The sequence below is a fragment of the Aquarana catesbeiana genome, linkage group LG10 (genome assembly GCF_042186555.1).
Source record: "Aquarana catesbeiana isolate 2022-GZ linkage group LG10, ASM4218655v1, whole genome shotgun sequence".
In the NCBI taxonomy this organism is placed as follows: Eukaryota; Metazoa; Chordata; class Amphibia; order Anura; family Ranidae; genus Aquarana; species Aquarana catesbeiana.
Genome location: NC_133333.1, coordinates 183,058,335 through 183,083,437, shown reverse-complemented (window position 1 = coordinate 183,083,437; position 25,103 = coordinate 183,058,335). Strand labels below are relative to the sequence as shown.

The following is a 25,103-nucleotide window of genomic DNA, read 5'->3' as shown; positions in this document are numbered from 1 at the left end:
GCATGGGACAAACCTAGATCTATACTCAGACCAAAAGTTAACAAAAAACAAAACAAAAACATGTATAAATTAACAAAGGGCAGACTTGATGGTCTTTTACTTGCCATCATTTTTCTATGTTTATATGTACAAGCCTTTTACCCAGGGGCTATGAATACTCAGCCTGTGTTCTGTACTTTACTAATCAACATAAAAGTTTTGGCTTGACATACATTTTAGGGCTATGTGACAACCCAGTGTTTTACAACATTACTACAGGTGCAATAAGGCTTCCTGGTCACGGCATACTTAGGAACCATCGTAGGGATAATTATTACCACCTACTGTTTGTAGCAATAGTAATTTAGACATCATTCTCAAGAGGCATTCCCATTAGACATCGGCAAGGGAACCAAGGTCGCTGGTTCAAATTGCAGATAATAACATGGATATACCATAGTCTACATTTTAAACAAAACTTTTCCTTACAGTAGAGAATCTTTCATTAGCAATACAATGTAAAATATCAGCAACATTTTGGCTGGGGCTATTTATTCCTGACAGTTAACATTTCAAACAGATTGTTAAATTGGCACAGTATGCCAAAGGAAGATAATTAATACAGCTTATTAATAAAGTATGCAGTGAGCGCACTGCGTGCTAATGGCAAAGTGTAGACGTAGGGTAGTCCCGAGAGAGACAAGGGAATGGCACTTGAGAAGTCAGTCTATATTTGGAACATATATAAATATGTGCATAGTACCATCATTAACCAACCATTCCAAAGACTTAACACATACATTCAGCCATATGCCTATTCCAGACATATATCAGGCATAGTCGCCAGCAGCTAATTGTCTGTAGCAGTTCACATCCCAGATCAAAAGATTTGATATGTGATTAGCTGGGGTGCAGGATAAAAGTTAAGTAAATAGTTACCAAAATTCCTTTTAATGTTATCCATGTATCACAGGCATTTCCAAGGTTATTGGTGTTGTGACAGCCTTGATAACAATATGTTTTATCAGTATTATGCAAAGTTAATATTCTGAAAGCCTATATAAAGTAAATTACTGTTAACATGTCTACATAGTTAGTCTTGTTGAAAAAAGCACATCTAGTTCAACCAATGAAAAGGGAAAAAAAATTATACAAGCCTATATACACAATCCTATACCCACAGTTGATCCAGAGGAAGGCAAAAAACCCAGCAAAGCATGATCCAATTTACTACAGCAGGGGAATAAAATCGTTCCTGATCCCCCAAGAGGCAATCATATGTTCCCTGGATCAACTTTACCTATAAATGTTAGTATCCAGTTATATTATGTACATTAAAGAAAAAATCCAGGCCTTTTTTAAAGCAATCTACTGAGCTGGCCAGAACCACCTCTGGAGGAAGTCTATTCCACATTTTCACAACTCTTACTGTAAAGAAAGCTTTCTGTATTTATAGATTAAATCTCTTTTCCTCTAAGCCTAAATAGTGCCCTCTCTGTGATGACCTTAAAGTGAATAACTCAACACTAAGTTCAATATATGGACCACTTATGTATTTATACATGGTGATAATATCCCCTCTCTCAATCTCCTATTCTCAAAAGAGAATACATTCAGTTCTTCTAATCTTTCCTCATAGCTGAGCTCCTCCATGCCTCTTATCAGTTTTCAGTTCCCAAAACTGAACTGCATATTCCAGATGAGGTCTTACTAATGATTTGTACAGGGGCAAAATTATGTCTCTCTCTCTCTGGAGTCTATACGTCTCTTAATACAAGAAATGACTTTGCTCGCTTTGTAAACCGCTGCTTGGCGTTGCATACCATTATTAAGCTTATGATCTACCAGAACACCAAGATCCTTCGGCACTATGGATTCCCCCAGTTGTACCCCCCCTAGTATGTATGATGCATGCACATTTTTAGCACCCAAGTGCATAACTTTACATTTATCAACATTAAACCTCATCTGCCACATAGTTGCCCAATTAGACAGTGCATTGAGGTCGGCCTGTAAATTGGAGAGATCCTGTAAGGACGTTATTCCACTGCATAGCTTAGTGTCATCTGCAAACTCTGAAATGGTACTTTTAATCCCAGACCCTATATTATTTATAAACGTATTAAAAAGTAAGGATCCCAACACTGAGCCTTGGTGTACACCACTGATAACCTTAGACCATTCAGAGTGAGAATCATTAACCACTTCTCTCTGAATTTTGTCTTTTAGCCAGTTTTCTATCCATTTACACACTGATCTTTCCAAGCCTGTAGACTTTACCTTACACATTAGCCGTGTGTGGGGAACTGTATCAAACGCTTTTGCAAAATCCAGGTATACCACGTCCACAGCCACCCCTTTGTCCAAGGTTTTACTTACCTCATAAAAATAAATCATTTTTGTTTGACAACTTTTGTCTTTCATGAACCTAATATTTTTTCCAGCAAGCACTCATCTATGTGGTCTTTTAAACTCTCCAGTATCTTTCCAACTATAGAAGTTAAACTAACAGGTCTACAGTTAGTTGTTATAAAGACTTTGATCCCTTTTTAAATATAGCCACAACATTGGTCTAAAATGTTTTTTTTTTTTTTTAACTATACCTGTACATTCATCAAATTCCCTCTTGATAATTAAAAGATAAAAAGTGCAATGTTAGCCATCATCAACCAAGCCCCCAATGGCTTCTGGTATTTTTGGTTTTCTGTATACCACTGAACAGGCAAACAAAGCTGAGCAGCATGGCATGCTTGTTCATTCCAAAAAATTAACCGGAATTGATATTTAAAAAAAATAATTACAAACAGTAACTGCCCTGATGCTTGCTGTAGGCCCTGCAAATATCCTGTGCAAATGCTAACCCAAACTATGGTAGGCAAATGCACTAAGCTAGACATGTCCACCAAGTGATAGCACTCAGGTATATCGATTGGTACTGAGAACTGCATTGTAGGAAGGCAGGGGTAGTGTGTAATGTGTATCCAATACCCAGAGGCACTACAGCATTGCAGGGTGCCTTCCACGCAGCAGGGAGAGGGGGTAGTTGTTCCCATCCTATCTTCCTACTGTATATCTTTAATCCCACAGAGTCTGCTAAGTGGGACTGAAGAATCACAGAAGGAATTTTCTGGAGTGGGCCAGGAGTGGAGTGGCAGTTGGGAGGTCCAGAAGCATTGTGGAGGGAGGACTCTGAAATTAAAGAAAAGTGCCGGAAGACATCAACAGCATGATGTACCCATGGAATGATAACATATATAATTTGAAGACTTCCATTCTCATTTCTGTAGGTGGATGGAATCAGGAATATCCCTGAACATCACACCATCAAACATATACATTGAAAGACAAGCAAAACACCATGATCCTGGTAAACAAAGGTTTTCCAGCAATAAGGAGGCCTGCACGCACTACAATAAGGACTGTTTAAAAAGCAGAAAATCTGGGTAGGTAGGCTGCCCCCTGTATGCATTTTGGGTGCAATTCTCAATTAGGGCTTGTTCACACTATTTGCAGAGACATGTGTTTTGCTGCACTAGTAAAAGCTGGGTGCGCAAGGGCACACAGAAAACCATTCTTTTCTATGTGCCTTGTTCACACTAAAAGGCTGATCGTGTGCAGTGCAGAGCTGGGTGAAAATCTACAGCATGTCTGCATTTTGTGAAATGAAAGTACCTATGGATTTATGGTAAAAAAATATGAAAGAAAACACACGTTAACTGTTGTCAAAATGCAAAAAAACGGATGCAAAGGCGCATAAAATCTGACGTCAATGCACACCATATGAACAGCAAATTTGTCCCTTTTTCATGAGTTTTTATGCAAGCATAATGTGAATGAGACATTAAGCACTAGTAGAAGGAACCTCAGCCACTGGTCCAATGATGGGGCAAACAGTGATTGGAAAAATATATCAAACATAAATAAGAGTCCTATCCTGGTAAAGGCTGCCTGTAGTCACCATCAGATTCGAGCAAAATACCCAATGCATCAGAAAAGCATGCCACATCAACACTAGCTATAATATATTAAGCATATTTTTTAAATAAACATCAAATACCACATTTTAACAAATGTGATGTTAAAAAAGCCTATATTGTTAAAACTTATTCTACTTAAACATATTGGTGAAAAATAAGGCTGTGCGTGTACATACCATATGTAATCACTGATTGATACACTGCTGATTGATCGTTGGTTTAGTACTGTTATAGGGGGTTATTTACTAAAGGCAAATCCACTTTGCACTGCAAGTGCAATTGGAAGTGCAGTCGCTGTAGATCCGAGGGGGACATACAAGGAAGATAAAAAAACAGCATTTTAGCTTGCATATGATTGGATGATAAAATCAGCAGAGCTTCCACTCATTTCAGATCTACCCCTTAGATTTAAAGCGACTGCACTTTCATGTGCACTTGCAGTGCAATGTGGATTTGCCTTTCGTAAATAACCCCCATACTGTCTACTAGAATGTAAATTTTGATTTTAATTAAGAAAATAATAAAAGGCCAAGAAAACTGGTAAAAAAGTGAGAATTAAAACGTCATAGTTTTTTCCTTCTTGTCATTTGCATTATTTTGATCTTTTTTTTTTTTTTTTTTTGCACTAATATCCAAACATTCGGAATGCACCCCCTTCTTCAAGGTCCAAAATACAATACTGTCAGCAAAGACATCAGAAAGTAAAAAAAACAAAAAACACAAGAATAGGCTGCGGCTATTAAACTGGACCCCATAAAGTAGGAAAGGTCTCTCCCTGCTGGAGGCAATATGAACAGCATGCACTGGATTCCAACAGGAAAACACTGCACTGGTCATGTCACCAGTTAAATCCCTTGGTTTGTGGCTTGACCAGTTATCCAAACAAATGCCGATAGGCCTTATGAGTGGTGAATAGGAAAAACGCAGCTGTCAAAATAAGGACCGTAACGCTTGCATTCATTACAGTAGCTACTGAAAGAAGTTGAAAGAACTTCCAGCCTATTATTACCGCTCTACCTGATAATCAAATAACCATTTCACCTAAACCCAGTTATGGAGTTTACCCACAGTGGCAGTCTGAGAGACTTTTAGGCTCCGTTCACACTAGTGTGACTACAAAGTTGCTTGATTTTGAGTGCGACTTTGATGCAATTTTACACTCTCTGGCACTCAAGTTGCATCAAAGTAGACAAGTCACACTAGTTTGAACGAAGCCTTACACACAAGCGATGGAGGCAGAAGAGGCAACCGGTCACTGGCTCCTGTACTCTGCAGCTCAGTCCTGGAGGTAACAATGAGAGAATGCAGATTTTCCATCTGTTCTGTATCAGGAGCTCTGTCCAACTCTGATGATTACACAGGGAGAGCGAGGTTCACCCAGTGTAATCTGCAGGACACCCCCTGATGGCATATGATTTTGTGCACTTTAATTCATTTTGCAATCACAGGCTATCAGTCTGTCACTGGTTGAAGAATATGGGGTTAGTGGAGTTAATCAAAGTATGCATACTGGTCAACACACACACACACACACACACACACACACACACACACACACACACACACACACACACAATCTGACTGTATAATCTTCTTTATATGTACTAAAGCATTCCTTTTCATTTATATCCAATCTTTTGGGCCCTTGCAGTACATAGTTGTTGGAATCTAAAGGAGATTGGTTTGGGGGGAGCCTATATTTTCTTAATGATGTACAGTACGATGAAAGCATCCTCATACATATTACAGAAGATCCTTACCTGTGGTTCATATTTTTCTACTGTGGCCAAGTGAGAGGAACTGTCGTAGCCACCAACAGCATAAAGATTACCATCTAGAAAGATTATAAAACTTTACATTGGTTGGTTTAAGTACCATACAGAGACTTCTGTCTTCAATCTGCAAAATGAGTATGCATGGTAAAGAAACAAGGCTGACCTAGTGTTGCCACTCTGACATATCTTCGTCTAGTGCTCATGGCAGCTATGGATGTCCATGTTCCTGTGAGAGGGTCATACCGTTCAGCACTGTAACGAAAGCAGAATGTCAGTTTTCTGTCAATTTAGATATCAAAGTAAAACATTAAAAGAAAACCTGTCAAGAGACAACTATAGAGGCTATCACTGCTAACCTCCTTCTCAACATGTTAGTTCCCTTGGCTTCTATGCTGACACCACAGCTTCCTGATTCTAAAAAATGTATGAGAGCTTTTGTATTCACTTGCTACATGCTTTTGCCTAATTCAAAATACTGAAACCCTGGATCAGCATGCCGAGCAGGCAGCTAAAAAAAGCAGTTACTTCATGCCTGGTCCAGCATGTCAGATGTAAAGGATTCTGATGATCTATCGAATGCATTGGTGGTCAACTTGATATAGGGGACCACAAGTGCAGCCCCTGACATCATCAAAGGGCTAAACATAAAATAAATAAAATATGAGTGTCAGAGACAGCATACAACAGGATATAGTCAACTAATAGCATGATATAAGAGATGGCCAGAGACTGTGGACATGATACAAGAGATGGCCAGAGACTGTGGACATGATACAAGAGATGGCCAGAGACTGTGGACATGATACAAGAGATGGTCAGAGACTGCAGACATGATACAAGAGATGGCCAGAGACTGCAGACATGATACAAGAGATGGACAGAGACTGGACATGATACAATATATGGTTAGAGACTGCAGACATGATACAATATATGGTCAGAGACTGTGGACATGATACCAGAGATGATCAGAGACTGTGGACATGGTACAAAAGATGGCCAGAGACTGTGGACATGATACAATATATGGTCAAAAACTGTGGACATACCCTGTCAGCCCCCCAGCCATCCCTCTCCTATATTAGTTAGTGGTATTATGTAGCTCTATACAACACCTATCTCTGCAATTGTATGTCGTTATTTATAGCATGTGCCATACTGTTCCTCTTCTCCACTTCTCAGGGGCCTCCCTCCCAGGCCATTCATAGAAATATTGGGGTTGATTTACTAAAGGCAAATCCACTCTGCACTACAAGTGCACTTGAAAGTGGACTTGGAAGTGCAGTCGCTGTAGATCTGAGGGGATGATCTGAAATGATGTGAAGCTCTGCTGATTTTATCATCCAATCATGTGCAAGCTAAAATGCTGTTTTTTTAATTTTCCTTACATATCCCCCTCAGATCTACGGTGACTGCACTTCCAAGTGCACTTGTAGTGTAAAGTGGATTTGCCTTTAGTAAATAACTCCCACTGTGTCCACTGTATAATGCACTCTTATCCCAGTTGATGTATAATGTGCCATTTGGGTGTTAAGATATCTTTTTGTAATGCTGCTATGCATATCTGCTGGTATACATATCACTGCTATTTTAGTTGTTCTACAATGCTGTAGATTTTTGTCTTGTAAACTCTTAAAAAAACTCTAATAAATATTACCTAATCCAAGAAAAAAAAAACAGCAGACAGGATACAAAAGCTGGTCAGAGATTGCAGACAAGATACACGAGATGGTTAGAGACTGAAAACATACTGCTGTCGGAGACTCTGAACATGCTGTAGTAGTTGTTGGAGACCAGGGACATGCTTCAGAAGACAGTTATTGACTGGAAACATATTACATGAGACTGCTAGAAATCATTGCTATATCAGGGCAATAGGGAAGCACAGATTATAGTGTCTGCAGGGGTCCTAAGGGCCACACAAGAGGGGCTGCTGGTTTGGCACCAGGGATCTAATGGAATAAGGTTTTTGTTCTTCTCAGATGTAACAGATGTTTTCTAATCATTTAGGAAATGTGACCAATGAAAATAGGCTATGGTTGGGATTTACATATTAAATGGCATCTGATATGGCCTAAAAGTGCATAATGTAACAAGCAAGCCTCAGAAAGTTTGTTGGGCCAAGAATTACTAGGGTCCAGGCTTGTTCACAAAGCCACATTGCCATAACATACAATACAAGCATTTGTGTGCAACGGTGCCATTTTTTAAAATTTACCCCAATTGCTCCAATTTACCCCTTACCCAACACACAAGTTTGATGCATTGCACTGCAAAAAAATGCAGCAGTCACTACATTTTTGTGCATTGAAGTGCACTGTAGCCTATTCATTTTCAATAGACTTCTGATGGAGTGTGCTGCAATGGACAAAAAAGGACCTTTGGTCTTCATATCAATCTCTGTACAGCCCCTTGAATCCCAGGCCCAGGAAGTTCATGGGGCCTTGAAGTCTCACCAAGGCAACATTAAACATGAACTAAACCCTCCTATACTTTACAACCAAGGAAGCCGCCATCTTAGCCTCTGTATGATCTTCAGGTTGTCATGGTGCTGCACATGTGATCAATTATGATACCAGCTATTTCATGGCTTGACATTTTGGTTGAGAGCACAAGGAACTGTGACAGCTATCATTCATGTCATGCCTTGAATGTAAATATTTTGGGAAACCATTAAACTGGAACTTTAGGTTTCAAAATTAAAATGGGTGGATAGGCAGGATTTTTAATGCAGAAGAGACATGCTTTGCCTTTTCTGCATTAAAGGTACTTACCTGCCTGTTCACCCCTGTATAGTAATGCCGAATCTGCTGGAACTCCTGCGTGAAGATGTCAGCGGCCAACTGTGAGTTCTGGGGACAGCGCATCGCTGGATTCAAAACGAGTAAAGTTCCGCTTTAAAAATTGATGGGTTTAGTTCTGCTTTAATCCCCCCCCAATTTACTGGCAGTAAACACTGCCCAATAATAATTAACTGTCAAATGTAAGGTCCTTAGTGGGCAGCAGAGGCTCTAGAATTTGACAGTTTAATGACAAGGGATAGTAGCTCGTGCCAGCAAGGTTCAAGGTGTAATCCCAAAAAGACATTGGAGAGGTCTTAAACCGGAAGTAAACCCATAGATTTAAAAGTTTCAAAAAACAGTTACATTTCCGACACATGCACATTGGTTGTGCTCCCAATCAAAATGTCAAACCATCTAATGGCTGGTGTCATAACTGGTCACATGTGCAGCATCATAGCAGTTTAAGATTAAATAGAGGCCAAGATGGCAGTTTCCTTGGCTGAAAATGATAGGAGGGTTTATTTCCACTTTAAAGAAGAACTAAACCCTCCTATCGTTTTTAGCCAAGGAAGCTGCCATCTTGGCCTCTATCTTCAACTGCCATGATGCTGCACATGTGATTAGGTATGACACCAGCCATTTGATGGTTTGACAGCTTGGTTGAGAGAACAACCAATGTGACAGTTTACATTCTGGAATGTAACTTTTTTGATATTGTTAAATTGATGGGATTAGTTCCGCTTTAAGTACAGCATGGGCTTCAGGAAAAGGAGGGTTTTAAAGGCATAATTCACCTTTACTCAAAAGCTGCCTATGCAGATAAGTTATGTTAGTAGATAAAAAGCTTTGACTAAAGATGAATATTCCTCTTTACTACAGGTGTAGGCCATTTACATACCTCATGAAGCCTGACTGGAAATCTTCTAGGACATTGCTAAGGACGTTGCTAAGAGAAGCCTAGTGTTACTGCTCATCTTAATCATCACAGGAGTGAGCTCATTCTCCAATTGAAACCCCTTCACATGCTCTCTTTCTCCTCTGATGCAGTAGCTCCGCTTTTGACAGCTTGCTCCTGTGATGGAGAGGATGAGCAGTAACACTAGGTTTCTCTTAGCAACATCCTAGAAGTTTTCAGGCTTCATGAAGGTACATAAATGGCCTACACATATAACAAAGACATTATGCAACTTTGGTCAAAGCTGCACACTTTGTTTTTATCTACAGAAGCCCCTTATCTGCATAGGCAGTTTTTTTATGTTAAAAGGCGACAGTATCATAGGTACTTGAAGGTACAATAAAGTGCCCGAATTTCAGGTTAGGTTTACTTTACCAAGATCACAATACCTGTTTAGGCAAGAAGCACCATCATAGCCACCTGCAGCATACAGTAGACCATGAAGTACAGCCACTCCGAGACAACTACGACGGGTTCCCATGGAGACTTCTGGCTGCCAAGTGTTTGTTACAGGGTCGTAGGACTCTACAGTAGCAAGATCAGATGTTCCATCATATCTATTGCATGAAAAATTGCATGAATATAAGTTAATTTTATAGGAAATCAACATTTCCTACATCTGCTGCTATCAGTGTCTGCCATTCTTACCCTCCTACTGCATACAGTTTGTTCCCAATAGCTGCAACTCCCACTCTGGCCCTTCTTGTAGACATTGATGCCACCATGTGCCAGCGGTCAGTACGGGTATCGTAGGCTTCACAGTCACCATGTATGGCAAACAGGCTCCCGCCACCTGCAAAGCAACAGATACAGACCTGTGCGATAGAAAGATGTTTTCTATTTGTAGACAGCATAGTTTTTTTTTTTAAGCCCTTTTCACATGGCCAGGTAGCTGTGGGCAGCAAATTCCTGCAGCAAGAATTGGCAGAATGTTGCTTCTGGAATGACCGGTTAATGCGATCAGCTGCGTTCAACCCATTTAAACCAATGGTGGTCTGAAAGCGGCCGCTGCTATTCGCACATACAGCAGATAGCTGCAATTAGGGACAGATGTCTGAGCCCAAAAGCAGTCATATCAGGTTATCAGAACTGAAATTCTGTTTGCAATATTTGTCCTTTAAATAATGTACCATGAAGTATAATTAATAGGGTTAAACATTTTATCTAATAACAACAACAAAAGTTCTTAAATTAACTTTTTTTTTTCCTAAATAAACACCAGTATACAATAGATAAAACATTTTACATTTCTAATCTAATTTTGTTTCCATGCAAACTTTTAACTCATTTATGTTGCTGAACATCCTCATAGTGAAAAGACCCTCCTCCAATTGAATCTGCAAACAATCAAATAATCCTTTCTTCCGCTTGATTTAGACTCAATTTTGATTGGATTCGATCAACCTGAACTGATTGGCCAGGGCAGAACTTTATTGACTGGTTTGCACCAGTCCACAGCATCGAGACACTTTGTTCATGAATACAATGGTATTGCAATCTTTCTGGTTATGAGATTACACAAAGGAAACAGCGATCAGTAACTTAGGATCATAAGTTACGATCGTATTTTAACTATCGATCAAAATCTACTTTCCTGTGTGGCATATCGATCAAATATGTTGTTTACTTTTAATCCATTATTTCTGCGTGAAGAGATCAATCGTAAAAATAAATTGTTCATTTATTGAAGCAGGTATGGCCACCATTACTTTGGCAAACAAATTTAATCTTGATACTGCATGGTGAATATTTCTCCAATTAATGAGGTAAATTGTTTTTACTCCGATTGGCTTTATTTTAAAGCTTGGTTCATAAAGGTATTAAAAATGAGGGCACGGAGCATGAATTTTGATGTTCATGAATGTTTCCTCGTCTCAGGGAGAGGGATGTTCTGAGTCGAAAGGATTAGTAACCACCAAGTGCTCTAATGTCTGGCTTATGCCAGACGCTGTAGACCTATTGGTTTTTAAAGCTCTTGGCATTCTTCCCTCTTATTAAAATAGCATTTGAAAGCCAGGCAGGGCAGCATTTAGGGCCCGTTCACACTGCCCTGCTAAAAAAAAGAAAAAAAAAAGGCCAAAAAACAAAAGAAAAAAACGAAACGCAGGAAAAAAAGTCATATGTGTTTTTTTACAGCACTTTTTAGTGTTTCCATTGCGTTTTTGGTGCGTTTTCTGAATTCCTGACTCCCAGCCTGGACTAGTGACTCAAACGCATCAAAAATGCACCACGGGATACATTTTCCATGCATCTATGTTCGCTTTTTAAACACCAAAAGGATATAAAAAACTGATCAGTGTGTCACTGCTTCCAATGCCCATGTATACATGGCTGATTTGTTCTTCACAATGTATAGCATTGGGAAGGACAATTGCATTTTGGTTGCATTGACCAAAAAGGTATGACAAATCAACAAGATGTGCTTCTCAAGTACAGTGAAGGAAAAAAGTATTTAATCCCCTGCTGATTTTGTACTTTGCCCACTGACAAAGAAATGATCAGTCTACAATTTTAATAGTAGGTTTATTTTAACAGTGCGAGACAGAATAACAACAAAAATATCAAGAAAAACACATTTCAAAAAAGTTATTTGATTTGCATTTTAATGAGTGAAATAAGTATTCGATCTCCTATCAATCAGCAAGATTTCTGGCTCCCAGGTGTCTTCTATACAAGTAACGATTTGAGATTAGGAGCACTCTTAAAGGCAGTGCTCCTAATCTCAGCTTGCGAATGTTATCCTCGCACAAGGGTGAAACTGCCCAGGTATTAAATGGAAGTTGCTCTCCAGAGACAAGGAGCCCCAGGTGCTGGCTAATGCTAGTTGAAGCTGTGTGCAAACAGGAAAATCCGGACAGCCGCACTCCAGGAGTTTATAATCCAAATTGCTTTATTATAAAATCAGGAACATGTCATACAGGACATCATTGACAGGGTGCAAAGGCAATCAGCTAACGCATTTCGCACTATGCCAAGTGCTTACTCGTAGCTCAAGCTATGAGTAAGCACTTGGCATAGTGCGAAACGCGTTAGCTGATTGCCTGTACACCCTGTCAATGATGTCCTGTATGACATGTTCCTGATTTTATAATAAAGCAATTTGGATTATAAACTCCTGGAGTGCGGCTGTCCGGATTTTCCTGTTTGCACACAGCTCCTAATCTCAGCTTGTTATCTGTATAAAAGACACCTGTCCACAGAAGAATCAGATTCTAATCTCTCCACCATGGCCAAGAGCAAAGAACTGTTCAAGGATGTCCGAGACAAGATTATAGACCTACACAAGGCTGGAATAGGTTACAAGGCCATCGCCAAGCAGCTTGGTGAGAGGGTGACAACAGTTGGTGCGATTATTTGCAAATGGAAGAAACACAAAATAACTGTCAATCTCTCTCGGTGTTGGGCTCCATGCAAGATCTCACTTCGTGAAGTTTCAATGATCATGAGAACGGTGAGTAATCAGCCCAGAACTACATGGGAGAATCTTGTCAATGATCTCAAGGCAGCTGGGACCATAGTCACCAAGAAAAACAATTGGTAACACACTACGCCGTGAAGGACTGAAATCCTGCAGCACCCACAAGGTCGCCCTGCTCAAGAAAGCACAGGTACAGGCGCATCTGAAGTTTGCCAATGAACATCTGAATGATTCAGAGGAGAACTTGGTGAAAGTGTTTTGGCAGAGGAGTCCAAAATCAAGCTCTTTGGCATCATCTCAACTTGCCGTGTTTGGAGGAGGAGGAGGAATGCTGCCTATGACCCCAAGAACATCATCCCCACTGTCAAACATGGAGGTGGAAACATTATGCTTTGGGGGTGTCTTTCCACTAAGGGGACAGGACAACTTCACCGCATCAAAAGGGACGATGGACGGGGCCATGTATCAAATCTTTGGTGAGAACCTCCTTCCCTCAGCCAAGGCATTGAAAATGGGTCGTGGTTGGGTATTCCAGCATGAAAATAACCCAAAACACATAGCCAAGGCAATAAAGGAGTGGCTCGAAAAGAAGCACATTAAAAAGGTCCTGGAGTGGCCGAGCCAGTCTCCAGACCTTAACCACTTGCCTACAGGGCACTTACACCCCCTTCCTGTCCATGGCATTTTTCAGCTTTCAGAGCTGTCGCACTTTGAATGATAATTAGTCATGCTACACTGTACCCAGATTAAATTTTTATAATTTTCTTTACACAAATAGAGCTTTCTTTTGGTGATATTTAATCACTGCTGGGTTTTTTATTTAAAAAAAAAAAGATCCAAAATTTTGAAAAAAAAATTTTTTTTACTTAGTTAAAATTAGCAAAATTTACTAACAGAAACGAAGTAATTTTTCTCCTTCACTGATCTACGCTGATGAGGCGGTACTGATGGGCTGAATTGGTGTGCACTGATGAGGCGGCACTTATGGGCACTGATTACGTGGCACTGATAAGCTGCACTTATGGGCACTGATAGGTGACACTGATGGGCATTGATGGCCAGCACTGACTGGAATCACTAATGGGCACTGATTGGTGGCACTTGTGAGCACTGATTGACACCAATTGGTGAAACTGTTGGCGCTATATTGTAATCAGGGCACTGATGATCAGTGCCCTGATTACATGCCTTGATGTCCCCCTGCTTGGAATTGCCGCTGATCGGCTCTCCTCACCACACACTGTCAGTGTGAGGTGAGGAGCACTGATTACCGGCGTTTATATGTGACCGGTTATAACTGGACACAGCAGATCACATGGTTAAAGAGCCGTGGACTGGGCTCTTTACAGAGATTGGGGTTGCGCCGTGTCCTAGCAACAGGGCACGGCTGCGATCATCACGCTGCCTCGCGGGTGCGAGAGAGCGGCTTTTTTGGGACGCCGTCATATGATGGGACCGCAGAACGAGAGGCACACCGCCCCATTTGAAGTATTTGAAGAGAAGGCGCACCGCCCCATTTGAAGAGAGAAGTGGGACAAAATCCCTCCTGAGATTTGTGCAAACCTGGTGGCCAATTACAAACAACGCCTGACCTCTGTGATTGCCAACAAGAGTTTTGCCACCAAGTACCAAGTCATGTTTTGCAAAGGGGTGAAATACTTATTTCACTCATTAAAATGCAAATCAATTTATAACTTTTTTGAATTGCGTTTTTCTGGATTTTTTCATTGTTATTCTGTCTTTCACTGTTAACCACTTGCCGACCGCCATACACCGATATACGGTGTATGGAGGTCGATGTCCGCCTGTCTCCTGGCGATCGTGTCAAGGAGCGGCAGAACAGAGAGGTGCCAATGTAAACAAGGCATTTCCCTGTTCTGCCTAGTGACATGACAGGGATCTACTGCTCCCTGTCATCGGGAGCAGTGATCGCTGTCATGTGAGTGGTAGCCATCCCTCCCACAGTTAGAATCACTCCCTAGGACACACTTAACCCCTTGATCGCCCCCTAGTGTTTAACCCCTTCCCTGCCAGTGTCATTTACACAGTAATCAGTGCCTTTTTATAGCAATGATCGCTGTATAAATGACAATGATCCCAAATAGTGTCAAAAGTGTTGGATGTGTCCGCCATAATGTCGCAGTCGTGATAAAAATCGCAGATCGCCGCCATTATTAATAATAAAAAATTTATAATAAAAATGCCATAAATCTATCCCCTATTTTGTAGACACTATATCTTTTGCACAAACTAATCAATATACACTTACTGCGATTTTCTTTTTACCAAAAATATGTAGAAGAATACATATTGGCCTAAACTGAGGAAAAAATTTATTTTTTTTATATATTTTTTGGGGATATTTATTATAGCAAAAAGTAAAAAATATTGTTTTTTTTTTTAAATTGTCACTCCTTTTTTGTTTATAGTGCAAAAAATAAAAACCGCAGAGGTGATCAAAAACCACCAAAAGAAAGCTCTGTTTGTGGGGAAAAAAAGGATATCAATTTTGTTTGGGTGCAATGTCGCACGACCACGCAATTGTCAGTTAAAGCTACACAGTGCCGTATCGCAAAAAGTGCTCTGGTCAGGAAAGGGGTACATTTTTCAGGGCTGAAGCGGTTAAAGTAAACCTACCATTAAAATTATAGACTGATCATTTCTTTGTCAGTGGGCAAACATACAAAATCAGCAGGGGATCAAATACTTTTTTCCCCACACTGTAGATGACACTTCTAGCTCAAAAGGTCTGTTTCATTGTGTAAAACGTGTCAAACACCTGGCCCTCCAGGTCAATTTCATGTGGCCCTCACAGCTCTCCTGCAGCAACCCCATCTTTTCTGCCCCCACCTTGTCTCAGCAGTCAACAGAGAGGAGGACAGAACTCCTCTGCCAGATCTTGAGCTTTTCCATACAGCTATGGAGAGGCTAATCTCCGTCTCCCCACCATTCCCAGTCTCTGCAATTGATAGCAGAGAGGAGGACAGAACTCCTCCTACAGATCCTGCATCTCTCTGTGCAGCCGCAGCACCCCCTCATCTCTGCCGCCCCTAGTCTCATCATTCAGCGCTGACTCCAGCCCTCCTCTGGTTCTCCCCCTGACCTTGCACTTTATGCTTACCAGCTTCCACCAGCTCTTCCTGAAAACAGCACAAAGTAAGGGGGGGGGGGGTGCACTGTGATTTAAGGAAGGGTGGTGGAGTCTTGACATCTGATGTAAGGGGGAGTGGGATGCTCTAGACATCTAGTCTTACAGGTACAACCGGCCCTTTAAAAAGCATCCACAATGCTGATGCGGCCCACAATGAAATTGAGTTTGACACCCTTTGTATAAGGTATATAAATTTAGCGGTGGCTCTGTTTCGAATGTTTCCTATAGCATTGGTTTCATGTTATTTCACAGAACTTGTAAATTATGGAAAAACAATAAAAACTCTGCAAAAATGTTCTCAACTCCACGGAAGAAAAGCAAGTTGCTTTATCATCCTTACCTACTGCAAAGAGCACAGTGCTGGCCCCTTCGCAGCGCCGTGGCCTTGTCCGGCTATTACTCAGGACCCCTCGCTGTTCTGGCATCAGGTGGTACTTTAGGGCCTCAATCAACAAGTCTTTACATTCTGAGTGATGGCGAACTAGGAGCTCTGTGTCAACACTGCTCATTAGGAAATCCCTGCTCAGCAATGGAAGCCGCACACACTTCATTAGCTACCAGGAAAAAGTAAAAGAAAAAAAAGTATAATCATGTTCACGGAAACAAGAGAAATTATATATCTTCTACCTAAAGGCAGTGTAGAATTTATATTACAGTGATGCCAAACAAAGTGTTAATTGCCATAATTTATTCACTTAAATCATATATACAGTTGTGCTCATAAGTTTACATACCCTGGCAGAATTTATGATTTCTTGGCCATTTTTCAGAGGATATGAATGATAACACAAAAACATTTTTCACTCAGAGCCCTTTCACACTGGGCCGGGCGGGGGCGTTAAAGCGGCGCTATTTTTAGCTTCACTTTACCGTCATTTTAGTGGCGCTATTTGGCCCCTGCTAGCGCCCGAAAAAGGATCATAACCGCCCACAAAACGCCAATGCCCTATTGTTTTCAATGGGCAGGGGTGCTGTAGGAGCGGTGTATACACCGCACTTACAGCGCTGCAAAGATGCGGCTTGCAGGACTTTTTTTACCGTCCTGCAAGCACACCGCTAGGTGAGCCCTTGGGCTTTCACACTGGAGAGACAGGAGAGGCTCCTTTCAAGCGCTATGCAGGTGCTATTTTTAGCGCTGTAGCGCCTGTAAAGCGCCTCAGTGTGAAAGGGCTCTCATGGTTAGCGTTTGGCTGAAGCCATTTATTTTCAATAAACTGTGTTTACTCTTTTTATATCATAACGACAACATAAGCTACCGAAATGACGCTAATCAAAAGTTTACATACCCTGGTGATTTTGACCTGATAACATGCACACAAGTTGACACAAAGTGGTTTGAATGGCTATTAAAGGTAACCATCCTCACCTGTGATCTGTTTGCTTGTAATTAGTGTGTGTGTGTAAAAGGTCAATGAGTATTCTGGACCCTTGACAGACCATTGCATCTTTCGTCCAGTGCTGCACCAACGTTTCTGGATTCTGGGTCATGTGGAAAGCAAAAGAATTGTCAAAGGATCTGTGGGAAAAGGTAGTTGAACTGTATAAAAAACAGGAAAGGATATAAAAAGATATCCAAGGAATTGAGAATATCAATCAGCAGTGTTCAAACTCTAATCAAGAAGTGGAAAATGAGGGGTTCTGCTGAAACCAAACCACGGTCAGGTAGACCAACTAAAATTTAAGACACAACTGCCAGGAAATATTGTACGGGATGCAAAGAAAAACCAACAAATAACTTCAGGTGAAATACAGGACTCCCTGAAAACATGAGGTGTGGCTGTTTCAAGACGCACAATAAGGAGTCACTTGAAGAAAGATGGGCTGCATGGTCGAGTTGCCAGCAGAAAGCCATTACTACGCAAATGCCACAAAGTATCCTGCTTACAATACGCCAAGCAGCACAGAGACAAGCCTCAAACCTTCTGGCACAAAGTCATTTAGAGCGATGAGACCAAAATTGAGCTGTTTGGCCACAACCATAAACGCTACATTTGGAAAGGAGTAAACAAAGCCTATGATGAAAGGTACACCATTCCTACTGTGAAACACGGAGGTGAATTGCTCATGTTTTGGGGATGTGAGAACTACAAAGGCACAGGAAATTTGGTCAAAATTGAAAAGGTGAATGCAGTATGTTAACAAAAAATACTGGAGGAACATTTGCAATTATCAGCCAGGAAGCTGTGCATGGGACATACTTGGACATTCCAACATGACAATGATCCAAAACAAAGGCCAAGTCGACCTGTCATTGGCTACAGCAGAATACAGTGGAGATTCTGGAGTGGCCATCTCAGTCTCCTGACCTCAATAGCATCAAGCCACTCTGGGGAGATCTCAAACATGCAGTTCATGCAAGACAGCCCAAGAATTTACAGGAACTGGAGGCTTTTTGCCAAGAATGGGCAGCTTTACCATCTGAGAAGATAGGGGGCAATACAAGGTATTAAGACCTGGGGTATGTAAACTTTTGATCAGGGTTATTTGGGTAGTTTATGTTGTGATTATGATTTAAAAAGAGTAAACACAGTTGATTGATAATAAATGGCTTCAGCCAAACACTAACCATGAGTGAAAGAAATGTTTTTGTGTTATTCATATTCTCTGAAAAATGGCCAAAAAATCATAAATTCTGCCAGGGTATGTAAACTTATGAGCACAACTGTATAATGCCACTGTAGTTTTTTTTTTTTTAATCCTCCAAGTCCCTTATTTCTGCAGTGCTGTTGTGTGGTCACATGATCATTCCCTGTTCTTTGGCATCTGAAGGAAAAGATCCTTGGGAGGGGCATCTGTTAATGCATGTTCTCTACAGTGTCTGCACTGCCCTGATTGGTGCTGTGCTAGTTACATGATTAAAAAAAAAAAGTTTCAGAAGAGGAATTCAAATAAATTATAAATATCAAATAACTGCATTATAGCCCCCTATAAATCTTTATTGAACATCAAATGTGGATTTTCGTGCATTAATATGGTGTGGGTGGAGTCAAAGATGCCTGTCACTAGCTTTCATTTTGTTCAGACGGCATCTGCATCCCAAGCTCTTTTTTTTACTTTACATGTTTTAGCAATTACATTTGATATATTTAATACTGATTTACATTAAAACAAAGCTTTTTGGGAGTTTCTTAGTGAATGTAATCGATCAGCATACTATATCCCACCCCCTTAGTGTTTACCAATAGGACATGTTGGAGGGAGGGGAGTGTCATTTATCATTGTGTATACACCCACATGTGTGACTCTATAGTCATGTGGGCTGCACAATTAAGAAAAAAAGGAGGAAATTAAGAGCTTAGAAGGGAACTGAAACTGAACATGCTCTGTAGAGGCCTGTAATGGGGACATAGAGCAGATGGGAGGGACAGCTGAAGGCAGGATCAACCAGTTATATTTCACGGTACACAAAACAAATGCTTTAGTGGCTTTGTGAGTTTAAACACTCTGTTATATAGAATGTAATGAGAGTTTTTCATAGTCTGGGTTTAATGACACCTTAAGGTGGAGAACGCTGAAGATATCAGAGGGCTTCTACAGTTGAATGTACAAATGATTAGACCTTTTCTCCCACTTCCCTCATTTCGATGTCTCCCACTCTTGATATCAAACTGCAGGATTGAAGCAGTAATCATAGCAGCATTGTTGCATTAGAAATTAAAGTAGTACTAACATTTAAACTTTTTCTTAACCTTAAAAGAGAGGTATGGCGAGAGCTTTTTTGGCCACACTTAACTTCTGGGTCACATGACTGCGCTTATTTCTGTTCTCCTGTGACTCAGATTCAGCAAACAGGCTTTAGCCTCTGGATGTATCCTGCCAATAATGTTGGGATCCACCCAGATGCCTTACCGGCAAATTGGCTCAGGCTATCAGAATCACGCTGACAGTCACCCCTTTCTGCTCAGTGAAGACCTAGAACCAAGCAATCAGCAGTCATGTGATCACAAGGATAAAAGTTTGGCGCACAAGGGAGAGTCCCAGCAGTCACATAAGGCATTCCTGGGTACATCTGGAAAAGTCCAACAGGTGTTTAAAATAATGGACAGGGCGATTTGGAGTCACTGGCTCATATCACCAAGAAACAGCTGTTTCCTGATGAGCTAAAAATGTCTTCTGTAGGCAAGAAGAGAAGGAACAGCGCTTCTACGTGTAATAGTTTAAAACACTTTAATGGTTAAAAGGTTATGCACTAACAGGATGAGATTGCACTTGTAAACACATGCAAGTCCCTCTTGCAGTTCCCGGGTAGTCCCGCTGGGTGTCTCTCTGTCTCCGTAACAATGGCAGACTTTCGGCTGTGCTGGTGGATTCCCGCACTACCAATAGTGCTCATGGAGGCTGAGGACGCTGCAGACCAGGGTGAGACTTGCTTCTGGGATGCAGGGGGAGGCGGCACGCGTTTGGAGCATGCGTGCTCCTTCATCAGGTCATAGAGGCAGCCATCTTAAGTGTGGTATATATGTGTGATGAGGCCAGGAACTCCCACCCTCAGACACCAACTTGCATGTAATCAATACAGCGCTAACACACAATGCTAATAAATAATCTAGACTACAATATCAATGTAAACTAGCTGATATTATCTACTATATACCAAGTTGTAGAGTGACTCACTATTGATTGAAAGTATTCAGACCTTAAGGGTCCTGTATAAAATGGATAAGAAAAGTATATAAATGGAAAGAGTGCTACAAATCGAATTGATTCCAGTAGGGAGGAGAGAGGAATGATCAGGAAATACAGAAAATAGACATGGTACCATATATACTCGAGTATAAGCCGAGTTTATCAGCACTTTTTTTGTGCTGAAAATGCCCCCCTTGGCTTATACTCGAGTCAAGCACTTTTCTGCAGCAGAGAATTACATTTTCCGAATCGAATTTTGGGCCCCGTATCTCTGGGCCAACATATCCAAAGCTGGGGTTCCTAGCACCAAGTGGCCCTGAGATACGGGGCCCCAAAGTTGGTTCGGAAAATGGCATTCTCTGCTGCAGAAAAGTGCTCGACATTTTATGAACCGATGTTGGGGCCCCGTATCTTGGGGCCACTTGGTGCTAGGAACCCCAGCTGGATATGTTGTAGTGTTAGTTCCACTGGGTTTGCACACCAAATGGCCCCGAGATACAGGGCCCCAAAATCGGTCAACTGTGTCCATCTGCAGCAATGTCATTTCGGGACCCTTTGGGTCCAGAGACCCCAAATTTTGGCTGCAGGTAGGGGGTATCTAGGAACCCTTAACTACTGAGTTTGAAGTTCGGGGGACCTATGGCTGCACATGGGCACAATGAGGCATGCAAATGGGCACAATGAGGCTGCAAATGGGCATTGTTGATCCTCTTTTCCACTTACAGTAGCTGCGCATTTCTCACCCTAGGCTTATACTCGAGTCAATAAGTTTTCACACTCTTTTGTGGTAAAATTAGGTGCCTCGGCTTATATTCGGGTCGACTTATACATGAATATATACAGTACTTGAAATTATTTTTTCTATTATCAATAAATAAATAAAATAGAATTATACAGTGGATATAACGAGTCTACACACCCCTGTTAAATGTCAGGTTTCTGTGATGTAAAAAAATGAGACAAAGAAATAATTTCAGAACTTTTTCCACCTTTAATGTGACATATAAACTGTACAACTCAGTTGAACAACAAACTGAAATCTCTTAAGATTTTCAATCAGATTCAGGTCTGGACTCTGGCTGGCCCATTCCAAAACTTTAAATCTTCTGGTGAAGCCATTCCTTTCTTAATTTGGATGTATGCTTTGGGTTGTTGTCATGCTGAAAAGTTCCTCTTCATGTTCACCTTTCTAGCAGAAGCCTGAAGGTTTTGTGCCAATATTGACTGGTATTTGGAACTGTTAATAATTTACTTTACCCTTGACTAAGGCCCCTGTTCCAGCTGAAGAAAAACAGCCCCAAAAGCATGATGCTGCCACCACCATGCTTCACTGTGGGTATGGTGTTCTTCTGGTGATGTGCAGTGTTGTTTTTGCACCAAACATATCTTTTGGAATTATGGCCAAAAAGTTCAACCATGGTTTCATCAAACCATAATACATTTTTTCCACATGCTTTTGGGGGACTTCACATGTGTTTTTGCAAAATGTAGCTGGGCTTGGATGTTTTTCTTTGCATCTTCTTTCCATCTTGCCACTCTACCCAATAGCCCAGACATATGAAGAATATGGGAGATTGTTGTCACATGTACCACACAGCCAGTACTTAAAAGATATTCCTCCAGCTCCTTTAATGTATGCTGTGGACATCTTGGCAGCCTCTCTGACCTGTTTTCTTCTGGTCTTTTCTTGGTAATGTCACTGTTATGCCATATGATCTCCACTTGATGACGGTCTTCACTGTGTTCAATAGTACAGCCAATGCCTTGGAAATTCTTATGTACCCTTCTCTTGACTGATACCTTTTAACAATGAGATCCCTCTGATGTTTTGGAAGCTCTGTGCGGACCATGGCTTTTGCTGTAGGATACGACTAAGAAAATATCCGGAAAGACTTACTAGAACAGCTGAAATTTATTTGGGATTAATCAGAGGCACTTTAAATGATGGTAGGTGTATACGATTGCGTAATTCTGAACACAGCTAAATCCCCAGTTAAAAAAAAAGAAGGTGTGCACACACTTATGCAACCACATTATTTTAGCTTTTATATTTTTACTCCCCCCCCTAAAAATATTATTTCAGTTTGTTTTTCAATTGAGTTGTGCAGTTTAAAGGTCACATTAAAAAGGTGGAAAAAGTTCTGAAATGATTTATCTTTGTCTCATTTTTTTTTTTTTTTTACATCCGAGAAACCTGACATTTTAACAGGGGTGTGTAGACGTTTCATATCCTTTATATAGTAATAAAATTTAGGACTAATTGTTTGAATCCATGTATCTAGATACAGACATGCTGTATATATTATAATTATTGCCTAATATGTTAAGTTGGCTGTAATATCAAATATATGTAACCAGGTCACAGGAGGCATGGTGTGACCCTCCATGGAAAAAGATGGGGGGGGGAACACAAATCTAGAGGAAAGTGAACTATGAACGTCATAATGGTGGTTCTGCTTAAAATACTTGGTGGACTGGTGATTTCTATGCATGAGACCAGGTTATATGAGAGATGGTGGGACCCTTTTTGGAACATTATAGGGGAATCAACAAGCAGAATTACTAGGCAGACATACGGTGGACCAAAAGAAAGTTCGATATTGTATAGCTACAAAACGGTATGCATTTCCAGCTCTTCATTTAGTCCACCAGGGGCGAAGGTGTTCAAGGAATAAATCCAGTATGTCTCTCTTTCGCACAGACGTTTAAGGCATTCTGCTACAGGGAGGGTATGGGGCATGTCTTCTGAAATCCATACAAAAGGACCATCCGATGATTGGTTGTGGAACTCTTTAAAATGTCAGGGGGCGCTATGTTTGTCCGAGCCCTCTTCTACAAGCCTCTGATGTTCTCCAAATCTTTTTCTTAATCAACATATAGTGTGCCCCAGGTACAATAATCCGCAAGGACAGTTAAGACAGTATACAACAAACTGTCAAGCAGGTGAAAAATTCTGGAAGAACATAGGTGGTGTCTTTGTGGGTGGAATCTTTTTGTCCATGCCAGACATGTGAGGCACCTCAAATTGCAACACTGATACATGCCTTTCAAGACGAAGAAGGTAATTGGGCAGCTGTTCTGATTGGCGGTATTTTTAATTCTACTGGACGCAATTTTGTTTTAAGGTTTTTGGCTCATCTATATGAGACTTCAGGTTCATCTGTCAAGGAGGTTTTGAGGTGCGGATCCTCCAGTAGAATAGACCAGGGTTTTTGCAGTATACGTGCCATCTGTCTAAATGGGGTATGAAATTGAGTAGTAAATCTAAACGGGTTGTGAATTGGTGTCGGTAGCTGGGAGTGGTGTCAGTATGTTCCGCAAGATCAAGATACTATAGATGGGCATCTTCCTCAACGGTGTCAGGATATCTTATCAAGGGACTTTTCTTTGAGTAAATAGCCATGGGTAATATAGTCCTGTTTGCGTGTGCATTTGTGTTGAGGCAGCAGAATTGGCTTTTAGGTATGTTTTGTATCCAACGGGAACGATGGCAAATTTGAAAGTGAAGATACGATTTTCCTGCTGTTGGTTTAGCATAGTTATGGGCATAGAGGTTATTGTTCTCATAGTTCTAAATCTTGAAATGCCTACCTGTCAGGGTCAACTGCAAGTGAAAAATAGTCCCATATTGTTGTTGCAGTACTCAACGAAATGTTCTACCGTGGTGAGCGATACACCCCATTAGAATATTTCGCCTATGTTTCTTTGTTAGAATATAATGTGGGTTGCAAATGGGTTGCTGTGCCAAATCTTGATGTGTTAACAGAGGCCCATGGTCAGACTGGCGTAACTGGGAGCAAAGTTGGCTCCCATCGCCGTACCATGGGTCTGCAAGTAGTACGCGCCATGAAATTCAAAGTAGTTGTGAGTCAAGCAGTACTCTGTGGCCTCGGTGATGAAGTTGGCCTGTTATGGATACACATTCATAACCCAACCTCATATGGTATGCTGGTATAAAGAGAGCTTACATCTAGTGAAAGCCATAGGTAGGTGCATTCCCATGAGTAATTTTTTAGCATCTGTAGAAGATGAATGCTGTCGCATATGTATGATGGTAGGTTTTAGGCAAGAGGTTGTAGAAAGTGGTCGATGTAAATAGAGAAATAGATGGTGACGCTTTCCATCACCACGACTATAGGATATCCTAGGGGATAAGTGGGGTCCTTGTGTATTTTAGGTAGATGATAAAAATGTGGTCATTTGTAAACCTCTCTTTTGAGGAAGGCCATTGCCATGGTGTTGATACCTTCGTTAGATGCCCTCTCTTTTAAACTTCAGTAGTGGGTCACATTTGAGTTTTGTATCAGAAAATAGATGCATGGATTCCTGGAGGTAGTCAGTTTTAGCTTGTAATACAATCGCACCACCTTTGTCTGCCAGTTTGATCATAAGACTGGAGTTTTGAGAAAGGCAATGCAGCGGCAATGCAGCGACTTCTG

At 41.0% G+C, this 25,103-nt stretch overlaps 1 protein-coding gene across 1 annotated transcript in view; it reads right to left on the bottom strand.

Moving 5' to 3' along the window:
* KLHL17 (kelch like family member 17) overlaps positions 1–25,103 on the bottom strand; it is a gene marked incomplete in the record, with an annotated part of 112,462 nt that overhangs the window by 15,369 nt on the left and 71,990 nt on the right. The window contains 5 exon segments of the mRNA XM_073603048.1: positions 5,717–5,790; positions 5,895–5,983; positions 9,859–10,026; positions 10,118–10,262; positions 16,379–16,592. Coding sequence (XP_073459149.1) covers positions 5,717–5,790; positions 5,895–5,983; positions 9,859–10,026; positions 10,118–10,262; positions 16,379–16,592 — 690 coding nt within the window.